General features: G+C 35.3%; 1 protein-coding gene across 1 annotated transcript in view; it reads right to left on the bottom strand.

The window, feature by feature from the left end:
- Nucleotides 1–25344, bottom strand: part of LOC114331881 (SET domain-containing protein SmydA-8-like) — a 164690-nt gene that overhangs the window by 83814 nt on the left and 55532 nt on the right. The window contains exons 2-3 of the mRNA XM_050646271.1: nt 20874–20995; nt 5960–6097 (exon numbers count right to left, since the gene is read on the bottom strand). Coding sequence (XP_050502228.1) covers nt 5960–6097; nt 20874–20995 — 260 coding nt within the window. The remainder of the gene's footprint in view (nt 1–5959; nt 6098–20873; nt 20996–25344) is intronic.

A 25344-nucleotide genomic window follows, 5' to 3' on the forward strand; every position in this document is an offset into this window, starting at 1 on the left:
TTTCAAGCTTCGAAAATGCTTATTTTCGCATTTTTCAGATTTTAAATCGTTTAAAACTCGAAATCTATAAACTTTTGAGAAAAAAGACCTTTTTGTTTAAGATGACCCAAAAATGCTAAAAACATATTTTCGAGGGCAAAAAAGGTGATATTTTGAATTTGTTAAAAAAAAAGTGTTAAAAAAAGTTCTGCCTTAAAATTTCGTCCAGCACCCTTATCATGTGGTATTATAATGGGGATATTTTTTAACAAGAATCCGCAAAGAAACGGAATCAGAACAACCGGACACAGGTAGCATTAAGTCCGGACCCCGGAAGTGTCATAGGTTTTCGAAATGGACCCTCAGGGAACATAATTGGTGACCCCTGACATAGGGCAATACTGAATACTGAATTGAGCGTGTTTGCTAATTTTTACCGTAAATAAGCGTTTGATTGTAGAATGGATAACTTTTCCATTTATCTTTTTTGGGATATTTTCAGAGAATAAATGACATATTCTCAAAGAAATGAAATAACGGATGATTTCAAACCCAAAAATTTTATTTAAAAATACTTTGTACCCGCCTAAAATCCTCAAATATTATTCAAAAAATTTTTCCATTCAAAATTGGTATCAATTATTATCTTCATCATCATTTTCTTCGTCTGCAAGTACCTACGCCATCATCTCCAGCTTGTATGCTATGTGCAAGATCCAAATAAAAACTATGATTAACAGGAAGATTGTAATCAAGCAATGACAGCAAATATGTATTTGTTTTTAACTTATTGTTTTATTTTCCTCATGAAATCTCATGAAATCAGAATAACGAAGAATAATCAGACATGTGAATTTTAACGACGAATAACACTTGCTTGGGCGGGCGTATGGTTCACTACGACAGGCCGCACATCAAAGAAACATGAAACGTAAATTACGTTTCATGGAAATAAACCACTGCTAAACAAATATACGTCCGGCGATTTATGAGACTCGATTTTTATTTTTAAATTCCGATTTTTTGGCATATATATCATACTAGTGACGTCATCCATCTGGGCATGACTGCATGACATCACTGATGTCGTCTAACGTATAGCTAAGCTGAAATGGAATTAGGCAGGTCACATCTCTCTCTCTCTCTCTCTCTCTCTCTCTCTCTCTCTCTCTCTCTCTCTCTCTCTCTCTCTCTCTCTCTCTCTCTCTCTCTCTCTCTCTCTCTCTCTCTCTCTCTCTCTCTCTCTCTCTCTCTCTCTCTCTCCAAACTATCGTCACCTCTGCAAGCCTGGTGACCGAAGAATTGCAGAATTCGTTGCAGACTTATTGTGGACAGCCTTATTTTAATCTCAAGTTAGTTTAGGATGGAAACGTTTGTCCTATGAGCTTTCCAAGGTCTGCGCAGCATTCTTCTTCAGCAACACATCTCAAATACATCAATTTTTTGGCACTCGCTTGCGCGAAGAGTCCAAATCTCTGCCCAGTAGAGAAATATTGAAAATACAAGAGTATTTACCAGTCTCATCTTGATATTTTGAGAGATAGATCTGTCTTTTCATACCTTAGTTAGGCGACTCATCGCATTTTTTGCCATACCAATACGTCTCCGAACTTCTGCTTCACAGTTACCATCGTTAGTTATACTAGACCCGAGATAGACAAAGGTGTTTACTACGTGGTATTACTGTAACATGTTAGTCAGTTGAATAGTGTCGGATCTGTCGACCACCATTATTTTTGTCTTAAGCTTTATTGATTTTCAGATTAACTTTATTGCTCATTGGAAATTTTCCTACCAGCTACTGTTACTCACATAGCAGGTCACATAGCGAGACTAAAAGGCTCGAGATGGACCGGAAAACTAATGGACTGGAGCCCAAGAGAGGAAAAACGCAGCAGAGGACGACCACCAACATGCTGGATGGACGACATTAAACGAATATCCAGGAAATGGCGACAAGACGCACTGAACCGTGGAGAGTGGCGAAAAATGGGAGAGACCTATGTCCAGCAGTGGACAGAACAGGTTGCATGATGATGATTATTTTTCTTTCCGATCCCTGATTTGCAGATTGAGTCTTTGGTTACTCAAAAATTTCCTCATCTTCAAGTTGATTGAATCCATTCGTTCAACATTTCGGATTGAGATCTTCCGTAATCCAGACTCCTGATTATTTCATTTCGTCCACTTGTTCAATAACTTTTTTTTATATGGATCCTTGTAACGACTTTACCCATCTTACTGATAACCATGATTTTTGTTTTCTTTATGTGCATTGTTAAACTAAACTTTCCCCAGTATCACAAATTGTGTTTAGTAGCGTCTGCAGGCCTTTCTCAGTATCAGCGATAATGACTGTATCGTCAGCATAATGGACGTTATTTTTTATATTTTCACCATATATCTTGATCCCTTCTGTAAAGTTTTCAAGTTCTTGTGTAAAAATAACTCTTCGGACGGAGTATATATTAAATAGTAATCGTGAAAGTACACAGCCCTGTTTATTTCGATACCCTGTATCATCATCATCATCATCATCATCATCATCATCATCATCATCATCATCATCATCATCATCATCATCATCATCATCATCATCATCATCATAAAGCGTTACATTCCCTAGGGATTATAGCTAACGCCATTGGGTGCGTTCACCAGACCAGTGCGCTATGTCAGCGCTTTGAAACTGTTTAAGATTTTTCGGGTGAACGTCATGTCAATTTAGGCTAAACTTCAACGTGTTGACGAAGCGGTCGCCATTTTATTCAACGTAGTATTTGCATGGCTTCAACATTGAACGTGTTTAAGAAATATATTGTAATGGCGCGCTGATTTGAAAATATTTACTTTTACAATGGTTTTAATTATAAAGTAATTGAAACTTAGGAGATATACATATAATTGTATACGCTCATGAAATTGTAAATCTGTGTATTGAGGAACATTATTTTCAACATAATTCATATTTCTCGTGACAATTATTATTTATTTATGGTGGGAATACTTCATCATCATCCAATGGTTCTGCCAAGTCCAGCACCCAGCACAGCCAGCAGCACTATAAATTATTTCTTGTTCATTTCATTATCAAACAACAGTGGCGACGCGTGACTTTTTCTAAAGTGTTACCAAAACCAGATGTAAAAAAATCCTATTTAAAAAAATATTTTGAACCTCCCAAGTATAAGTTTTTGTTTTCAATCCTGTGGGATAAAATTAAACAAACCACTATTCCCAAATTATATGTATGTAATTATGTATATGTAACAGGTATAACAATAAATAATAAACAAACTAAACACATTATTCTACCATAAAATTAAAATAAAAAAATGAACAAGTAGGAAAAAGAACAGATGTTAAAAACTATTGTTTATATTTTAATTCTTTCATTTTCAATAATATCATTTTTTTCTTTAAAATAATATATAAAAAAATATACAAGTAGAATGACTTTTCAAGTAGTTGATCAATTACGCAATACGTAGCAACACTCTTCTATGTTTAACCTTCGGAGTACGAAGACTGGGTCAAGCGTGACCCGAAATTCAGTTATTTCTTAATATTTTATGAAATAATTTTTTTACAAATCCGATTGATCGTAAGTTCTCCTTATTTGTTTCAATCTATTTTTTCGTATATAATTCGTGAACATGCAAATTATATGTTTTTCCTCTACGTAACATCTATGATGCCGGGTCAGTCCTGACCCGGTCTTCGAATTTCGAAGAATATTTTCAATATGTTTGTAGGTACACGTAAACCGCAACCGTCTCTGTTTACGGGTATACGTATTCAAATATATGGCCGAAGCGAATTTACCCATGCCCGTTTTCTGTACGGTATTAAAATCTGGCCGCCGGAGCGAACTAGTATGTGCTCATGGGAAACCATCTTAAAAAATTTAAATACAATAATTTAGGATTATAATTGTTATGTTTGTTTGTTTTTTGTTGGATTAAAGATACTGTTTATTAATACTGACTATTTAAAACATCCTTATAAATAAAATGAGAATGGGTCACGCTTGACCCATCATCGTAATCTAAGTAAGTCAAATAATCTCCGTACTCCGAAGGTTAAATGCACGCACACTGTAATCTGTAATAGGTACTAAACATACTAAACCAACGTTTTACCAATCTTCAAAATGGTAACAATACTGATATGCACCGCGTGTCCGCGCGCCGTCTCTAGACCCGTCGGTCCTTCAAAATTCTCAGAGCTAGTCCCGAGTGATGGCGAGGTTTCTCCTGTGTAACAGTTACCAGTGTCAGTATTGGTAACGGCATATGATAACGTGTCATGGATTCACATATCTCGCCAATATTTTCGTGCGTCTAGTTGGGTATTTACTGAATTAGGTACTATAACAAGTATTTCTGTTGGTAAAAAATATAAATGGAATTATTTCGTAGTAGTCATAAAATATTTATTTGCAAGATTTGTAACTGTTACCAATGGTAACAGTGGTTACATGGACGCTTCGCCACTGTCAAACAACAATAAAGCTAGTTATATTATCCATTTTTGAATTAAATTTGTGTAAGACACGTCCAAGTTATCGTTGAACGATAGCACGATATCAAAATAAACAAAAACAACGAATCTAGTTTTAGGTTAAGTTCATAATTCATAAAACTATGTCATAAAACATGCGAGAACACAAAACAAAGCCAACTATAAAAGTGTCAAACGGAAAAATACCATTCACCAGACTGAACGTAGTTTTAACGCGCTGAAACACAGCTGTTTAGTTAAAACTTATACCGATTATTTCTGGTGAACGCAGCCATTGTGTTTAAAATTTTCTTGGGTGAGGTCGATTACTCCTCTATGGACTATTCTCCATTTCTTCCTGTCCTTGCACTGAAGTTTCCAGTCTTTAATATTCATTGCTCTTATATCTTCTTCTGCATCATCATTTTCTTCTAGGTCTTCCTCTACACCTGAGCTATAGTGGTGTTCAGTTATCCTTCTCAACATATCTGTGTGGGAGTCTCTGTATAGGTATGTCCTATCTGCTCTAAGCGAAGAGACTTTATGTATCTGACTATATTTCCTCCCTTTAATTCTTCTTCAATTTTGGCATTTGTTTTCAATCTTATTTCTCCCTCTCTTGTTACCTTGTGGCCCAGTCCCAGTATCGTTCTCAATATTTTTCTTTTAAATTTCAGAAGGCTATCTTCCTCTTTCTTGTTAATTGTCGTTGTTTTCATCCCATATGTAACAATAGGTCTTATTAAGGTCCTATATTGTATATAATATTAATCTTGGTATATTAATCTTAGTGTTTGTTTATAGGGACGCGGTGAGCGTCGAGGATAGCGGTGTAAGAGGCGCGTAGATAGAGGTGCTGAAATAACTAAGAGGTAAGTAATTTATAGTTTTACATACCCGTTTAAGTATAAATACTTCCAGCGCGTTTGTTCACATAGAGGTGAATCTCTAGGTAAACCGCTACGCTATTCTATGATCACAGCTTTACGTGGCTCTACTATAAACTTAGCCATAAGTGGCTTTTAGACGCCGCGATAAAGCAGGCAATTTATTGTGATGATAAATTGCTACGATTTATTTATATTTTTAAAGCTGTTTAGACGCTGCGATATATTGGTGCGATTGATTATAAACTAAAACAACTCGATCGTTACAATAAATTGATGCAATCCGATACCAACTCCAATCCAACTCCAATTCCGATAAATCGCTGCGATATACCGTTTACACACAACGATAAATTGAAACAACTCGATCGATATCGATAAATTGCTCAGATTTATCGCGGTATATAAACGCTGCCTTACTTATCATACGCGACGACTTTATCACATGCTTAAAAATTGAGACAAACGCTAACACATAACTATATGTCAAGAAAAGGGGTAGTGGTAGTATCTAGCCCTAGTAGGTCAAGTTATAATAGAAAATATAAAAAATTGATTGGATTAAACTGAATTGATATATTTAAACTTACTTGATAAACGGTTGTTCCTCCAAATTTTTGTAACATCCCAAACATTGAACTTTGCAGTCTGTACACGGACCGATCACTATGGGCAGTTCACTCAGAATTACTTCGCCTGGTTCAATTTCTTTATTAGCCACCATGTATCTGAAAAAAAAAATGATAGGTACGTATTAACTGTTTAATATTAATATACACACCGGCAAAATTAACGGAACACGTTAAAAATGGGATATGTTAGATGTCTCGAATTTCCTAAACCTGGTGACCGATTTGAGTGAGTATGTTATAGCCTTATTATTTAAGAAAATCGGTGTAATAATATTGTTGCCAGACAGGTAAATGTCATTTTATACCGGGTGTAACAATAATACTGTGTTTTTTCCTTAAAGTTCGGAACACCCGGTGGAATATTCTAGCTATATAAAATATTGAAATTAAAACTGAACTGTAGCATTAGGCTTTCTTAACATTCTTTTTTTGATTCATTAGCTTATGTTGGATAATAAAAAAGTTAGGTACTTTAACAACTAGCCATGTTCTTCATCAGTACAGGGTGTTTCTAAATATGTGCGACAAACTTGTACAACTAATAATTGTATGTCAAAAAATTCGCAATAGCTACCTCTTAAAACCTACCAAATTTCATTTCCATATATCAACCGGCTTTAGAGCAATAAATAAATCGTCAGTTTGTAAGAAAAAATTCAACATCCCGTATCTCGGAAACGAAGCATTTCCGGACATATGTTGCAAATATAGTATACTGCATATTATTCGATTGCCCACTTTGATAGCTACTGTGTTATTCTTGTAAAGTGCTTTTACTGCTGTTATTAATCTTCGAGGGACTTTGATATCTTCCATTGCTTCCCATAGCTTGGTTCTAGGTATCGAGTCATACGCTTTCTTAAGATCTACAAAAGCCAGATGGACGGATCTATTTTTGGCCATTCTTTTTTCTATGAGTTGTTAGACCGTGTTAATTTGATCCAAGCATGCTTTCCTCGCTGTGAATCCTGCCTGGTCTTCTCCGATTTTATCCTGTATATATATTTCTAATTTTTCCTTTATGGTCTTTCCATACAGTCTGCCTATAGATGATATTATGCTAATTCCTTGATAGTTTTCGCAGTTTTCTTTATTTCCTTTCTTGTATATTGATGTCATATATGCTTCCATTCTGCCGGTAAGTCTTCGCCATTCGGTGCTCTCTCAAACATTTTGTGTATCATACGGAATAGTTTTTCCGATCCGTCTTTATCAATTCATTTAATATTCCGTTAGGGCCTTCTGCTTATTTGTTCTTTAGAGTTTTTATCGTTCTTTTTACCTCAGCTAAGCCTAATTCGATTTCGCCCTAATTACCCCTTAAAATTTGTAGCACTTATTTAGAAACACCCTGTACTGATGAAGAACATGGCTAGTTGTCAAAGTACGTAACTTTTTTGTTATCCAACATAAGCTAATGAATAAAAAAACGGGATATTAAGAAAGCCTAAGGCTACAATTGAGTATTAATTTCAATAGTTTATTTATGCTACAATATTCCTCAGGGTGTTCCGAACTTTAAGGAAAAAACACTGTATGATTGTTACACCCGCTATAAAATGACATTTACCTGTCTAGCAACAATATTGATATTCTTAAATAATAACGCTATAAGATACTAAAAAAATCACTCAAATCGGACAAGAGGTTTAGGAAACTCGAGACATCTAACATGTCCCATTTTAAGGTGTTCCGTTAATTTTGTCGGTGTGTATATACAGGGTGTCCCAGACTAATTTACCCACGCTATATCTCTTAAACGAATAGAGATTTTCGAATGAGACAACAGGTGATATATTCTACTTGTAATACACTTTAATATGGCGTACAAAAAAATCATCCCCTAAATAATCATCCCTTAGTTACAACCCGTAACTTTAATTTTTTTAATAGCACCCTGTATATTTTTTTATAGTTTTGGATGTGGTCTTCTATCGTCTATTCAACACATTTTTTGAGAATAAAATCGGTTCGTAAATAACCAAGAAAATAGCAGTTTAGTTTTGTTAATTATGCGTCCCAGACTAATTTATCAAGGCTATATTTCATAAACGAATAGAGATTTTCGAATGGGACAAAAACTGATCTATTACATTAATTTGTAATACACTTTAATATGGTGTAGAAAAAAAATATCCCCTAAATATTCATCCCTTAGTTACAACCCCTAACTTTATTTTTTTTAATAGCACCCTGTAAGTTAGGGATGAATATTTAGGGGATGAATTTTTTCTACGCCATATGAAAGTGTATTACAAATGGAATAGATCAGTTTTTATGCCATTCGAAAATCTCTATTCGTTTAAGAAATATAGCCTGGATAAATTAGTCTGGGACACACAATTTAACAAAAATAAACTGATAGTTTCTAGGTTATTTACGAACCGATTTTATTTTCAAAAAATGTGTTGAATAGACGATAAAATACCACATCCAAAACTATAAAAAAATATACTGGGTGCTATTAAAACAATTAAAGTTAGGGGTTGCACCTAAGGGATGATTATTTAGGGGATGATTTTTTTGTACGCCATATTAAAGTTTATTACAAGTAGAATATATCACCTTTTGTCCTATTCGAAAATCTCTATTCGTTTAAGAGATATAGCGTGGGTAAATTAGTCTGGGACACCCTGTATATTGATAAAAAGCAGCTATGGTCCGTCCCGCCTTGACTTTACACTATAAGGAACATATGAATGCAGTCCTTATGAAAGTTTTTAGCGCGGTGATGTCGATTCTATCAAAAAGAATTTGTAATCGAACTTTGGGGATATTAAATTAAAACTGTTTTATACAGACAATCTACAACTTTAGGATTCATATGCGTAATAACTATAGTATGCCAAATATATTTAAACACATATAAATCCTAAAATTATAGATTGCCTTTCTAAAACAGTTTTAATTTAATCTCTCTAATGTTCGATTACAAATTGTTTTAGATAAAATCGGCATCACCGCGCTAAAAACTCTAAGGAACGTTGCCTACGTTCCTTATACATACTGTAAAATCAAGGCGGGACGGACTATAGGTATTTATGTATGTATATATTTCCCATACACTATTAACAGTAATCACAATGACACCGAACAACATATACCACTCTGGAGAAATACCAAGAGTAGCAGAAAGTCGGAGAATAAAAAAAACAGGAGCCAAGAAATGGGAAGAATATCGTACGAAAAGCCTTATTATTAGTTATCTCCTAAAACTGTCCCTTCTTCTTCTTCATGTGCCATCTCCTCTAAGAAGGTTGGCAACCATTACGGCAATTCGCACTTTCGATACCGCTGCTCTAAAGAGATCAGCAGAAGTGCAATTAAACCAAGCTCTCAAATTGTTTAACCAGGAGATGCGTCTTCTTCCGCGACTCCTTCTACCCTGTATTCTTCCTTGTATTATTAATTGTAACAAGTTATAACGCTCGGCCCTCATAACATGTCCCAGATATTGCAGTTTTCTGACTTTAATTGTATTTAAAACCTCTTTATCTTTTCCCATTCTTCTCAACACCTCGATATTCGTGACTCTATCCACCCAGCTTATTCTTAATATTCTTCTGCAGGCCCATAAGTCGAAGGCTTCCAATCTGTCCGAAACATCCTTCTTTAATGTCCAAGCCTCCAACCCATAGAATAATACGGAGAACACGTAGCATCTCAGAAGTCTTATCTTTAAAGAAATTGTAATGTCCCTGCTACAGAGTACTTTTTTCAGTTTGTTGAAAGCATTTCTTGCCTGTCCTATTCTTGCTTTAATCTCTTCTGTGTACTCATTAGTTTCATTAATTTATTGTACCCAAATATTTATATTTTTCAACCTTTTTAATTTGTTCTCCATGTATTGTTACGCTTTCTTGGAGCTGTTGAGCTTTTGTGATTACCATAAATTGTGTCTTTTTTGTGTTTAGGGACAGTCCGTTTTCTTGGCTGACTTCTACCACTCTGTAAACCATTTGTTGTAAATCCTCAAAACATTTGGCTAATAAAATAGTGTCGTCGGCAAACCGTATATTATTGATTGGTCGGCCATTTACTTTTATTCCCGTGGTTAGGTCTTCTAGTGCTTCCTGGATTATTTCCTCTGAATACAAATTGAACAAAGTAGGAGACAGGACACAGCCCTGTCTGACGCGTTGTTCTCTTTTACCACAGCGATCTGATTATAATAGATAGCACTAACGATCCTGATGTCCCTCATATCTAAGTTTTTCTTTTCAAGTAATTCGATAAGGTGGTTATGTCTGACCTTATCTTTGTTTGTGAAGGCTTTGTTGTAATCCAAGAAACACATATATACTGGCTGATTAACATCCATGTACCTTGGCACAAGTACATTTACAGCGAACAGGGCTTCCGTCTTTCCCATTGCATTTCTAAATCCAAATTGCGTGTCGCTTATGTCCTGCTCAAGTTTGTTATGTATTCTCCGGTGTATAATTTTTAAAAATATTTTGAGTGTATGACTCAATAAACTTATTATCCGGTGGTCTTGGCATTCTTTTGCATTTGGTTTTTTTGGCAGTGTTATGAACGTTGACAGCAGCCAGTCTCTGGGAATGATTCCTGTACTGTATATTGTACTCGTATTAAATAAGTCGACCAATATTCCAATTTGCTGTTCTTCTATTAACCGTATTATGTCTCCAGGTATTTGGTCAGGACCGGTTGCCTTGTTGTTCTTTGTTCGCTTTATCGCTTCTAATATCTTATCTTCTGTTATGTCTGGGCCGTTGTCGAACTTTTCCTGCTCTAGTACTATCTCAGTCCGTTCGTCTTTAAATAGCTCTTGAATATATTCCTGCCAGGGCCGGCGATAACGGGCCTGCAAGGGATGCACTGCAGGCGGGCGCCCCTGTTTGGGGGGCGCCAAAATGGGCTTTTTTCTGCTGGTGTGATACAAAATATTAATTTAAAAGAAACTGAAGGGCGCCTATGCCTCTTTTACAGGCGGGCGCCTGATACCCTAGCGCCGGTACTGATTCCTGCCATCTTTTAAGCCTTTCACCGACGTCTATAATTATTTTGCCGTTTTTATCCAGCAGTATGTTTGATTTTTTCTTAATATTAGTGTCTCTTATTTCTCTAATTTTCTTATGAAGTTTTAAGTTATCATGTTTCTTTACCAACTGTTCAATCTGTGCGCATCTGTCACTATACCATCTTTCCTTTGCCTCTCTGATCTTTCTCCTTATTTCTGTGTGTATAATGTTATACATGTTTTTGTCTTTGGTTTTATAAGATCGCCTTGCTTCCATGAGATCTAGAATCTCCTCGGTCATCCATTTATTTTTATTCTTAATTAGTTTAGGTGTTAGTGTTGTCTCACATGTGCGATTAAAAGCATCTTTTAACATGTGCCATTTCCTGCTCGCATCTTCAGTAGAAATAATTTCTATTTTGGTGAGCTCTTCTCTAATTTTTAGTGTGACTTGCTCTTTTGTTGACGGATCTCTCAAACGAGATACTTGTATCGTCTCTACTTTAGTTTTAACCACAGGCTTCTTTAGATTAATTCTAAACCTTCCTACAACTGGGTTGTGATCTGATCTCACATCCGTTCCAGGGTATGATTTTACTGATTTTATGAAATTTCGGTATCGTTTGCAGATGAGAAGGTAGTCAATTTGGTTTCTGATGACGTTATGTTGGTTGTCTGCTGGTGATTTCCATGTATAGAGTCTCCTGGTCGGCAGATCATAATAAGTATTCGTGACAATAAAATCGGTCTCTTGGCAGAATTGAGACAATCTTTCTCCTCTCTCGTTACGAGAGACTGTCCCTAAAGATACTTAATCCATAATCGAATTTACATTTCTATGAGAGTTAAATTTCCCCAAAACAAGTTCAGGCTCACAAATGCGGTTGGTACGAGAGAGACTTTGTTCTCAGTATAAGTCCCATTGAAGATAATAATCAGCATCCTTCTTGTTCTTCTTAAAGTGCCCTCTCCTCAATGGAGTTGGCTACTACAATTGCAAATTTTTTTCTATCTTCAGCTGTTCTTATTAGCTGTTTAAAATTTAGCCCTGTCCATATTGTCGGATGTTTCTTAGCCACGGTAATTCACTATAATCAGCACCCTATAACAAGAAAGCCTGAATAATTTGGACACGTTATTAGAGGACGCAAAGAACGTAATGAGGCAAAATATAATGCAGTGAAAAATAAAGGGTAAACGGAACCAAGGTAAGAAAAGAAGATATCCTCGCTTAAGGACTTGCCAGGGTAGTTTGGAATTAAAATAATTCAACTTAAATATGTATACATGGGGTCAAGCCACAGTTATTGATTGTAATGATTATTTCATTCATAGGAGATTCTGACCAATAGAAAGCTACAGAAATAAAAATTAAACTGATAATTTTTGATAATATCCCGTCGTCAAGTATATTACGTCAGATGCCCTTCGTAGCTATGAAAAAAATACATTCAGTGACATTAATGACAATTAATGTTTTAAAAATTATAAAAACGATGACTTTCAACCGCCAAATATTTATAACAACTGTGTGTTTAATTGTACTAATTTGTACTTACATAAATAAATTACACAAAATTTTTGGTTTTGAACAGTTTTATTCATGAAATAATCGCAACAAATTGCACTCGATCTCTAAAATTATTATCGAATTTTTGCCCTCGTGACACTTTGATATGACTAAAACTGTCAAAGTGTCACTCGGGAAACATTCGATAATTTTAGAGCTCTTGTGCAATTACTACTGAAAATTTCATTTTTAACCAAATAATATGTGACCTTTCCATTTCCACTCGCAATTCGTCCTCAAAAAAAAAATTAAAAATTCTTGTGGGTAACAGCATGCGTATTAATGATGGTTAAGAGTGGTGTTTTACCCTAGGAATATCAAATTCTGACTGTTTTGCATATGAAGAGTACAGGGGAAAAACAAGGAATGTCACTTTTTCATGAATTTTGGTTTTTCTCGCCATGTGGTAGCAAAAAATGAGTACTATCGACTAGCCTATCAATTTATGACAATAACCAGAAAGATCAGTCTATATAAATTTTCTAAGAATTTGTATCCAGGCGAAGAACCAGGATTGTGCGCACGCCACTGAACAAAAATAAGCAATGTTAGCAGTTTTTTGGTGCATTATTAAATTAATTAGTTAATATCGATTAATATGATATTAACATTATAGCATAATACTTGCTAGAATTCTGCTAAGAACCTTCAAGTCATTTTTAGGTATCATAAGAATTAAACCTTTATTGGTGTTTATCTCAATATGTACAAAACGCAGTGGCGTGCGGTGACATTTTCGGAAGAGGAAGCGATTCAATAAGGGTTTAACAAATATTTTCTTACGAGGGTTGAGATCAAAACATATACCTACTTAATAGGTGTATACCTAATGTATTACCTGTTAACTTATATCGACTAAAAATAAGAACTACAAAAAATTAGGTATAGTGTTTAACCCAGTCTGAGAGACATGCACACGCCTTGAGAATGAGATTCGGGTTATAAAAATTCATTGAGGCAAGGAGGATTTACTCTTATAAGCGGGCGTCACTCCATCCCGCCCCAATGCTTCATACTATCCACTTCCCCTCCGATAGCACTCTGATGCGCTATATGGGCTCTCTATCAGCAAAGTGCTTATTATGTGGGAGTCCTGGATACAAGGACTCACAAACGAAATCCTACCCCGATCAATACAGGTTAGTGACTCTAGTGACTTAGTATATCGTATATCTAGTGACTTATCATCGATCTGTACTGCTTGCTCAGGGTCGAGTCCCTGCTCCAGGCTTGGTTTCTTTAAACTTAAAAAGAAGAGTTCTATTCAAAATTGTTTTTATATTCCGATTTCGAATCACCTTCCATAACACACAACTTTCAACAATATGACACTTATTTACTTATACTTGAGTCCTATTCTCTTATCAACCAATGCAAATTTTTTGTCGATAACATCGTCGTAAAATTTTGGATTTTCTGATAATTGTTTAATAAATGTACTCTTTTTCAATGGATAATAGGGCTAACTTGGAAAGTCTGTCTTCACTTGTAAAATTTATTGTAAAACTTTTGATGCGTTTTAATACTGAAAAACTTCGTTCAACTGATGCACTTGTAGCTGGGATAGTTAGTACCTACTACTTAATTCACACAACTTGCCCACTTCACACAGAGACTGATTCTAAACCAGTAGTGTTAAAAAAATTCAACCGATTCCTAAGTATTTCTTTATCACTAATTTCAGGTGTTTTATAAATGACATTTAACTGAGAATGCAAAGCTAGATTATCAAAAAAATCATAATTTAATCGTACTGAATTAAATAGGTACATACCTCTGTGGGAGATTTTATTGAATATAATTAGACATATTAAAATTACATAATTCTACATATTTTATTTCTTTAAAATTTTCAAAGTGATAATTCATTTGTTGTAGAATATTATCAAAAATTTCGATGTATAATCGTTGATAGGTCTCTCTTTCGCCGACAATATCAATCATCATTATTTTTCTTTTAGGTTCGAAGCCCATATTTTCAGCTTTATCCCAAATATTTTTAAACAGCTCATTTTTTAAATCATCATAAGTCATCAAATTGTCTTATACAAAATGCAATGTCACTTGACTTCATCTGTAAAATGTCGTAGGTACTATAAAATATGAGTACAAGGAAAAATGTCAAATAAAATATTAGTAAAAATATTAAGCAAAAAATTGAAATCGAGCCATTTGTACCTAATACCTTATACCCTTATAGCAGCAGTAACAGACTCCGCATCTCGTTTTCGAATCGGAAGCGGTCGGACGAGCGCTTCCAGGCGTATCAAAATTCGCGTGAAAGGAACATGACTAGCGAGTGAGGTTAGTAAACCCTGACCAATTTTTGAACGGGACAAATGCATGACAAGCAGCGATTTTAAATTGCGCTTCCGTCAGGACCGGACTGAATCGTTGAATTGTGTGCTTATTTGAGACCGTTCGTATGCGATCAAATTTTAATAATGTTTCAATGTCTATTAGTTACATAATAGATTACTTAGATTAGGGAACATTGTTGATAATTAAATACTAATTAATAATATATGTATTTTCTTATATGGAAGTATAGGGAAGCGGTGCTTCCCCCGCTTCCATGGACCGCACGCCTCTGACAAAACGTGACATTCCTTGTTTTTCCCCTGTACTCTTCATATGAATTGTGTATATATGAGATTGTAGGTGATATATTACTCCGAAATTGTTGGTATGTTTTTGTTGATAACTTCTTATTTTAGTACTGACAACCAAAGCCTGCTACATTCTGCTGATGGGTTTGCTACTCATTTTTCCTCGTTAAGTAGGATGAGAGCTACTTCTTTAACTGTTCTCTTTTTCACGTCTGCTTCTTTTATGATTATTGATGCATCTTTCCATTATACTCTTTGCACGGTATTTCAGGCATGTTTGCATATCTGGAATTTCTCGAAGTTTCTGTTATTGTTGTATGTTTCATGCTCGTTTATTCTCATACTTAGTGGTCTTGCGGTTTCTTCCACGTAGAAGTTGTTGCATTCACCTCAGTTTTAGATACAGTTTCTTTATCTTTCCTGTGTGTTGTTCGGTTTGGATTGGGACAGGATAGATCTCAGTGTGTTGGTTATTTTGAATATTGTGATGTACTTGTTCTCTGGTTCCGCTGGATTCTGTTAGCAGAGAAGCATTGTAGGAGACTATGGTAGAAATGGTAGTACCTGGAAAGCTGGTACGATTAGCAAAGGTGAGCACGAAAAACGCTTCCGCATGAATCAGAATTGGCAGCACCGCATCGGAGGAATTCCTCATTGACACCGGGCTTAGACAAGGAGATCCTCTTGCCCCCTGCTGTTTAAATTTGCACTGGAACATGCAGTAAAGAAAGCTCAGCCACAACTGACAAACGGATTTGCCGCACAAGGATCAAAAATATTATTAACCTTTGCGGATGACGTGGACACAATTGCACAATCCACCAGAGATGCAAAAGAAGTTTTCACCCTATTCGAGAACGGAGCCAAAGAAGTTGGTCTTAAGGTCAACGAGGACAAGACCAAGTATATGGTGGTTACGAAGAACCCAAGACCAAGGGTTAGACAAAACGTAACAATTAATGAATACAATTTTGAAGTCGTCAATAATTTAAGTACGTGGGAGCTATCATAACATCTGAAAATAAATATGAAAAGGACGTGGCAACCAGGATCATTGCAGGAAACAGGGCATACTACTCATTAAGGACCATACTTAAATCAAAAATACTCTCAAGACCAACAAAAATAAGAGTATATAAGACAACAATTCGTCCTACAATAACGTATGGAAGCGAAGCATGGACTCTGAATCAGCGGGAAACGACAAAATTACTGGTACTTGAAATAAATATACTGCGGACTATCTATGGGCCTTGCAGAGAAGAGATAACAGGAGAATGGAGAAGAAGATACAATGATGAACTCCAGACAATATAAGGAGATGAAAACATAGTACGCTACATTAAAGCAACCAGAATACGATGGGCTGCCATATCGAAAAAACACGAATTAGGACTGTTCTTCTTCTTCAAGTGCCCTGTGCAAAGCATCCAAAAAATAAGAGTATTTAATTTTTAAAAGTCTAGGTAAATATTACACACATTCAATGTTTGGATTTCGTAAGTAGGTGGCATCGATTTATGTAATCTAGGTCACACATATTGAAAACAGCAAGTCAACAATAATGAGTTATTAGTAATTCACGTTCATATTAGACAAATTTTAAATCATAACACACAAATACAATTTCTTTATGTATACGCAAAAAGATAGGAGAGATTATTCATTATTCAGAAACAGACTTGGTTAGAGTCCAGACGGGGTCCATCCATCCAACACCAACTAGTTACTGTCATACGTAGTAAGTTAAATAAACATATTCAAGTACATAGTGTTTCAAGTTAATCAACCCCCAACACCGGTTGTTGTAGGGTGGCTACCACCATACCTGACCGATGCGAACGTTGGCTATTAACATGGCAATTCTGATCTTGCTTGCGGCACTTCTGAATAGTTCGACTGATGTGAGCCCGAACCACCTTTGCAGATTTTGGAGCCACGAGTGTCTTCTCCTGCATGGCCCTCGCTTACTGTCTATTTGCCCCTGGACAATCATTTGCAGAAGACGGTACTTATCGTGTCTCAATATGTGGCCTAAATATTTATTTATTTTTTTGTTTATTTGTTCTCACGATTTCTTTCTATTTTCCGATTCTGTGGATTACCTCTATGTTGGTGACATGTTGGGTCGAGGATATACGAGGAATGCGTCGGTACATCCACATTTCGAATGCTTCTAAATTTTTCGTGAGCGTTTCTGTCAGCGTCCAGGCCTCCACATCATATAGTAAGATCGGAAAAATGTAGTTTTAACTAGACGTATTTATAGGGGAAGAGATAAATCTTTGCTTATGAGGAGCTTTTTCATATTATTAAATGCTGCTGTAGCTCGTTCTATTCTTGCCTTAATTGCTGTGCAATGTTCCCATTTGCATTTACGTTGGTGCCAAGGTAGTCTGCCACTGTCGAGCAGGTTGTAGCTTTTTGCTTATCACAATCCATTTTCTCTTCTTGAAGTTTAGGCTCAGGCCGTATTTATCACTAACTGAATTAGTCCTTTCCATTACCTGCTATAATTCATCTATGCTACTGGCAAGGATCACCATGTCATCGGCATATCATATTGTTGGTTAACTCATCGTTTATTTTTATGGCCTCATTTGCATTTTCCATTAATTTTTTCAATATTTCCTCGGAATAAATATTGAATAGGAGTGGGGATAAGATACACCCCTGCGGACACTTCTTTTGATCTCCACACTTTCAGTAAGTTCGTTGCCAATTTTTGCTCTTGCTGTTTGACCCCAGTATAGGTTTGCCACAATTGTCAATGCTTGTCTGTCGCAGAATATCTATTAATTGTTCATGATTTACATTGTCAAATGCCTTAATAAAATCTACAAAGCACAAATGCACCTCTTTATCAACGTCTCTACACCGCTGTATAAGCATCTAGAGAGCGAATACTGCCTCTTTAGTTCCAAGTGCTTTCCGAAAGCCAAACTGCGATACTGCGATCTGTCAATATTTGACTCACATTAAATTTTATCATTATATTCTTCTATGAATGATCTTCGGCAGATCTAGTGATCTTCGTGATACACGGCAGAATATATAAAAAATGCGAAGAACAGGTATCATGAACGCAGTTTGGATTCCGCGATGCCTTAGGCACCCGAGAGGCTCTATTCGCTTTCCAAGTGCTTATGCAAAGATGCAGGGATCTTGACTGTGACGTGTATATTTGTTTTATCGACTAAAAAAAGGCATTCGATAGAGTAAAACATGATAAACTCATAAACATCTTGAAAGAAGCGGGAGTAGATGATAGAGACTTGAGAATCATATATAATTTGTATTATAACCAAACTGCCAATATTAAAGTGGATGACCATTTGACAGAGGCAGTCTCCATAGATAGAGGAGTGAGGCAAGGATGCATCCTGTCCCCGGTGTTGTTTAATATATACTCTGAATGTATCTTCGAGCAAGCGCTGAGAGAACTACAGGAAGGCGTATTAGTCAATGGAGTGTGTCTGAACAAATTAGATATGCCGACGAGGCTGTAGTTTTTGTAGACAGTCTATATGGTTTGCAAAGAATAATGTCGCGCATATCAGATATAAGTAGAGAATACGGACTTGATCTCAATACGAAAAAAAAAGCAAAGTACATGGTAGTCTGTAAGCGCGAAATATTAAATACACAGCTTTTGGTTAACCAACAACTAATTGACAGGGTCGACAGCTACACATACCTTGGTACCAACATAAACAGCCAGTGGGACCACTCAAATGAAATAAAACAACGCATAGGAAAAGCGAGATCAGCGTTCATAATGATGAAGTCTCTTTTCAGAAGCCACGATTTACCACTTGCTACCAAAATCATCATCAGATGGCTTTCCGATGACACTTTCCGAGGCTTCTTTGAGAAAACTCGAGCCATTCGAGATGTGGTGTTCCAGGCGCATTTTAAGAATTTCGCGGGTGGATCGTGTGACTAATGTTGAGGTTCTACGTAGAATAGGCAAGGAATGCGAGACTATTAACACAATCAAAGAACGCAAACTAGAATATCTTGACCATGTTATGAGGAATGAACAGAGATATGGCTTGTTGCAACTCATTCTTCAAGGCAAGGTATTTGGAAAGAGAGGACCAGGGAGAAGAAGAATATCTTGGCTTCAAAACCTGAGAAAGTAAGAAGAAGAATGAATGATCTTGGTAAACGCTTAAGGTACTAGTACACTTTAGATGACCAAAAATAAGAATTTTTTCAAGATTTTTCTTCTCAGAACCTTTATTAAAAATAAACATCAAACTTTTTACATATTAATAGCTAACTCTTAGAAAGTACAAAAAAAATATCTTTTTTCATTTATGCACGTACACTAATATTGTAGAGGGCGCAAAAGTCGATGCCTTGAAAAATGATGGCGGACAGTTAATCTCAGGATTAGGATATCTGAAACAAAAAAATCGTACTCCATTTGAAAAAGGAAGGTTTCTTACGTGACAATTTACCACAATTTGACGAAAAAATAAAACATAACTATTTTTTAACCATGAAAAACTGAAGAAAAACGGGCGATTTTTTCACAAAATTTTTTCAAATTTCCGTTAAATCTTTTTTATTGCGAAATTTTTCACGAACTATGATTAATTGTCACGTAAGAAACCTTCCTTTTTCAAATGCCGTACGATTTTTTTGTTTCAGAGATCCCAATCCTGAGATTAACTGTCCGCCATCGGATCTACTTTTTTTCGAGGCCTCGATTTTGGCGCCCTCTACAATATTAGTGTACATGCATAAATGAAAAATAGTATATTTTTTGTATTCTCTAAGAGTTAGATATTAATATGTAAAAAGTTTTATGTTCATTTTTAATAAAGGTTCTGAGAAGAAAAATCTGGAAAAATGCTTATTTTCTGGACATTTGATTTCTTCGGGATTGTAATAAATGTCGACTGCAGCCAGTTTTCCGGGATTTTACCTCTATTATATGTTAAAAAGTACAACTACTACATTATCAAGGAATTGTTTATCTTATTTACAAAGGACCTTTAATATTTCGCAGGGTACATTGTCCGGACCTGCTGCCTTATCGTTTCTTAGTGCAGCAATGGCATCTTCTATCTCCTGTTTCTCCTTCTCCGTATATGTGATCATCAGTTCTGTCCGATTCAAATAATTTTTCTATCTAGGATTTCCATGTTTCTGTTTCTAAGATCCTTGATGGCTACGAGATAAGATTTCGATCACTATCTTTTATGCTGTTGGGTAACTTATTGAATTTCTTCTTGTTTGTCATTGATTTAATATTTTTGTGCATATTGTAACTGTCGTATTTACGTTCGCATTGTTCTATTTTCCTGCATTCGTTGGAAAACCATTTTTCTCTGGCTTCTCGGACTGGCTTTGGGACTGTTATCTTTCGAAATTCCGACCGTGGTGTTTAAATCCTCATTAGCTGACCCGCATCTTTTCTATTAACTAACTTTGTCGAATAAGCATTAAGCCACCTTTACACGGTCAATATTATTGAAGCAATATCGATATTGATCAATATCTTGAACGTGTAAGGAATACATTGAAACAATAATATCATTGAAAAAATATTGCATCAATAATATTGCCACATATAACATTGCAATAATATTGCATCAATAATATTGACCGTGTAAAGGTGGCCTTATTCTATGTTTTACGTTACCAAAAATATTGGTTTATTTTATTTCGAAACTAACTTATTTTATATTTACTTACCTGCCCATTATTTTTGACACCTTTATGCTGAATTTTTTGTCTTCTACACATTTTATGTCATCTCTGGGATATAATATTTCTGTAATTATTGATGATTTGGAACGACTTCTAGACTTGCTATTCTGAAAATAAAACAATAAATGAAATAGAGGAATATACTGAATATACATAATTCGTTACCAACGAAGTATCCAATATTGTTATAAGTAGGGACTTCAATTATATTTAAACCAGTACTGCAGTTTCCGATATCTGAGTTTAACATAGACCTATTATTACTATCGGCAACACTAGTAGACCCAGATATTCGTAGACCCAGAATTGTGGGTAGCAATAGGTGGGTAGCAATAGATTACCGTTAGTTTTGATACACGTGAACCGAATTACAATAGTGAAAAATCTGTATTGGACGGGTCTACTTAGACCCAAAAATAGGAGTGAGATTACAATAATTCGCAGCCAGCTGAAAATTGGTAGGATTGTTCAAAACAACATCACAAATGAAATTTAAAAAGTCCTCATTGATCCGACCCGAGAAAAAAAAATACTCGGCTTCAAAGGTCACAAAAATTGGTTATTAGTGGTTATCAGCGAAACGTAAGTTTTATCATAAAAGTTGTTTAACAAAAAATGTAGAACATATGATTATTCTATAAAAAATGTTGAATAACATTTTCCTAAGAGTCACCGTTTTTGAGATATAATGGATCAAAAAGTTGAACGAGTCGTAATAACCATAATACAAGTACACATATTATTTTATGTCATACCGTTTTAATATTGTGCATTTATTACCTATTTACGAACCACATAATGGTATACTTTAAGCCCGCGCGGACATAATGTTATACTTTATGTTTTAATAAAAAACTTTGTTCACGTTAATAACAAATTGCTAACAACATCGCTTTCCTAACAACGGTACTAAAAACCTGCTGCGATACAATATTACTTCTAATTAATATAAAATAAAATTAAAACTTTAATTGATGCAATGAACTGATATGACATAAAGTTTTGTATCCACCACGAGCATTATTAGATGTTTATACCCTCGGGCGACATATAAACTCTTGGGCCAGAGGCCCTCGAGTTTACAAGCTTGTCGCCCTTAGGGTATACACATCTACTTAATGCCCTTGATACATAAATTATTATTATAGTATGATAAAACTATTATCGGTTAGCTTAACTTATACATATTGTGACGAAAGAGAACTCTTGACCGACCCCCGTATAACGGTACACAACTCGAAACATGTTAGAATAACGCTATCGAATATTCGAGGCGGCGGCGGAGGGGTAAAGAGTGTTTGAGAACGTACCTCAAGTAGGCGTGATGAGCTGATAACTAGAGATGGGCAGAATCTTCGAGAAATAACGGCCGGGTTATAAATAGGAACGGATTTTGTAAATAGGTTTAGTTTAAGCTACAGTTTGTAAAAGAAAACTTGTATAAATAAATTAATAAAGTCGTATATAAATACGAATCGCTCATTTGATTGTTACAATATAAAATATAAATATAACAATGTTAAGTAAGTAGGAGAAATGTTTATTGCTAAGTATTAATAAACATAACAATATACAATAAACATTATGCAAATTACATCGTATTAATATTAGTTTTGAGTACTACTCCGGAGTGAAAATACGTGTTAAAGCTATCTTTTTCAAAGTATTTCGTGCTGTTTTGATTTTTTTAACTAAAATGTCAGAATATTGTGTTGTGTGCTAAAATTTTAACAGAAGGTGAAGTTTTTAAAAAAATTAATTCAACTCCACAAGAAGTTATTACCAACATCTTTCTATCTCTATGTATGAAGCGCCTAAAAAAACTACGTGCTTAGATAAGTTTCGATATGCATGTTTCGGTAAAAATACTCGAAAGAAAAAACAAGTGCAGTTATCAAACAGCAGCGGCTCATTAACATCTTTTTCGTGTATATTACCAAGTTCAAGTGTGGCTTGGTTATCAAAAAGACTGGGGTTGGAAGTTAGTCGACAATTAATTAGAACCATTTCAAACTTTACTCGCACCTGCGGCAGAAAAAGTTCTAAATTCTAAATACAATTTTTTGCAACTGTAAAAAGGGATGTAGCGCTAAATGTGATTGCAAAAAAGTTGAACTGTTTTGTTCGGTAGCATGTACTAATTGTCAAGACCGGTCGTGCTTCAATGTTGAATCACCAACAATAATTGAGGATTCATTTGATTCTAACGAGGGGACATGCGATGTATCATTATTGGGCAATTTACTTGCACACAAGACAAAAAAGCAGAAGAAGAAGAAGAAGAAGAAGAACAACAACAACAACAAGGAGAAGAAGAAGCAGATGTATTAGAAATTTTTAAACAATTTGGATAAATTTCCCTTTTTTTAATTTTTGGCGCTTTTTATTACTTTTATCATTTTTTAACCCTTGCAATATCAATTACTCAATAGCTTCAAATTAAAAAGAATCATAACAGATCCGTAGAATAGGCCTACCGGGGAAACCACGTTAAAAAAACGCGCTAAGCACACTACCTCAAAGGTGGCGAGGAAACGTGGGAGTATCATGACGATTACAACTCTTTCAACTTTTTTAACCGCTATATCTTAAAAACGGCGGCTCTTAAAAAAAAAAGGATTGTAACATTTTTTATACATAATTATCTAATTCCCAATTTTTGTATAGACTAATTTTGTGACAAAACTTACAGTTTCGATGAAAATTACGAAAAACCCGTTTTTGTGACCTTTGATCCCGAGTTAATTTTTTTCCTCGGGTCGGATCAATGAGGATATTTATGATGGTATTTTGAACATTCCTGCTAATTTTCAGCTAGCTGCGAATTATTATAACCTAGGATGAGCAACTTCACCGGAGTATATTGAATGTTCCAATGTTGCCACAAATGAATAATTCTAATCAAACATGTTTATCTGTTGAAGTCGGGATAATTGTAAAACTGTAAAAAAATAATATTTATAGACTAAATAGACTAGGGGACACTAAAGCTCCGTAGACCCCCCCTGTATAAGCACCTGCTTATGCCCCGTAAAAATAGATTTGACAGAAGAAATATCGACTAGTATTCTTAGTATAAATATTTCTTTCATGAAGCTCTTACCACACAATGTGTGGCAATTATTAAATGTCAAGTGTAAGGTTGTGGAAGTATTTCTAGCAATTTTATACAAATATTTTGGTAAAATGAATCAATCGTGTGTGGATTTTCACGTGCGTAAGGAGCAAGGATTTCGTACTGCAGCAGGTTGTAAATATTGATAACCTAGTTACAGTCCCGGCGCTAGTTTATACAAAATTTAAAAAGTATACTACTACTACTGTTTACTTACAACTTGTAGACGTAAACAGTTTGACTATGGAGAACTTTGACTAAGCAAAGTTCTTTTTTTTAAAATATTTTTTTGAGAAAGTATTTTTTTTCTGATGGACGCATATTCAGAGTTCGAAAAACTAAGCTAACAATACTTATTTTACCGGTTGATTGAACCGGGAAACATGTGTGTATTAACGAGACGAACTAAAACTATAAAAGGGAAAGCAATGAAAGCATCTGGGCAGGATTGGCTACGACTATTTTTTACTACTTGAACCCAAATCTTTTTTCTGGTTGCTAAAATCAGTCCAGTAGCGATAACAAATTATTTCTGGCCGCTTATTAAACTTAAATTTTTGACAAAAACATAAGTTCATCTTCTTTATAAGAATAAGTCTTTATCTTGAGTCATATCAATATCAATCTCCTTTACCGACATGTTCTGTCTAAGCGTCTTCCCCATGTCTTATTTGCTCTTCCTCTCCTACTCGTCTCAGAAATTCACAGATCAGCAATTTTTCGTATTGGGTGAATAACGTCTCGACGTTTAACATGATCATAACGTTGCCAAAATGTAATATATTCATTTTTTTATGTATGGGCCTATATACCATTGCAAGTGATCAAGACTTTGGCTCAAACCGAACTAACATACGATAACACCAGTAGAAGGCACCATGTAGAGCAAAAAAGTCTTAAAACATTTTTTTCTAAATTCAACCGTTTGGCCAAAAAACTAAAATACATTTTTGGGTATGCAAATTGAAATCTGGCAACTACGTGCAATACAATCTAGGGATGGCGGTTGTTGACAAAACTCCGGTTTTCGGTTAGGTATACCGGTTTTTTCTACCAATGGTTTAACCTGGCCGATATAACCGGTAAAAAACCGGTTATTCCATAAACCGATGTTCGGTTTTTTCATTCATAGCCAATACCCAAGAGGTAACATTTACATTGCGCTTTAATTTGCGATACTCTATTCGAATCGATAACAGTCTATATCAGTATAGAAATCAGTTATCAGTGTTGTGAAATCGCTTTCAGTCAGCTGAAAACTTCTCATTTACGCGCGGGAAGCGAAAAATTTTCTCATTTTTCTCTGACTCCAGTATTTTTTCCACTTATCCGGTTTTTCAC

The sequence above is a fragment of the Diabrotica virgifera genome, chromosome 1, assembly GCF_917563875.1.
Source record: "Diabrotica virgifera virgifera chromosome 1, PGI_DIABVI_V3a".
Classification (NCBI taxonomy): Eukaryota; Metazoa; Arthropoda; class Insecta; order Coleoptera; family Chrysomelidae; genus Diabrotica; species Diabrotica virgifera.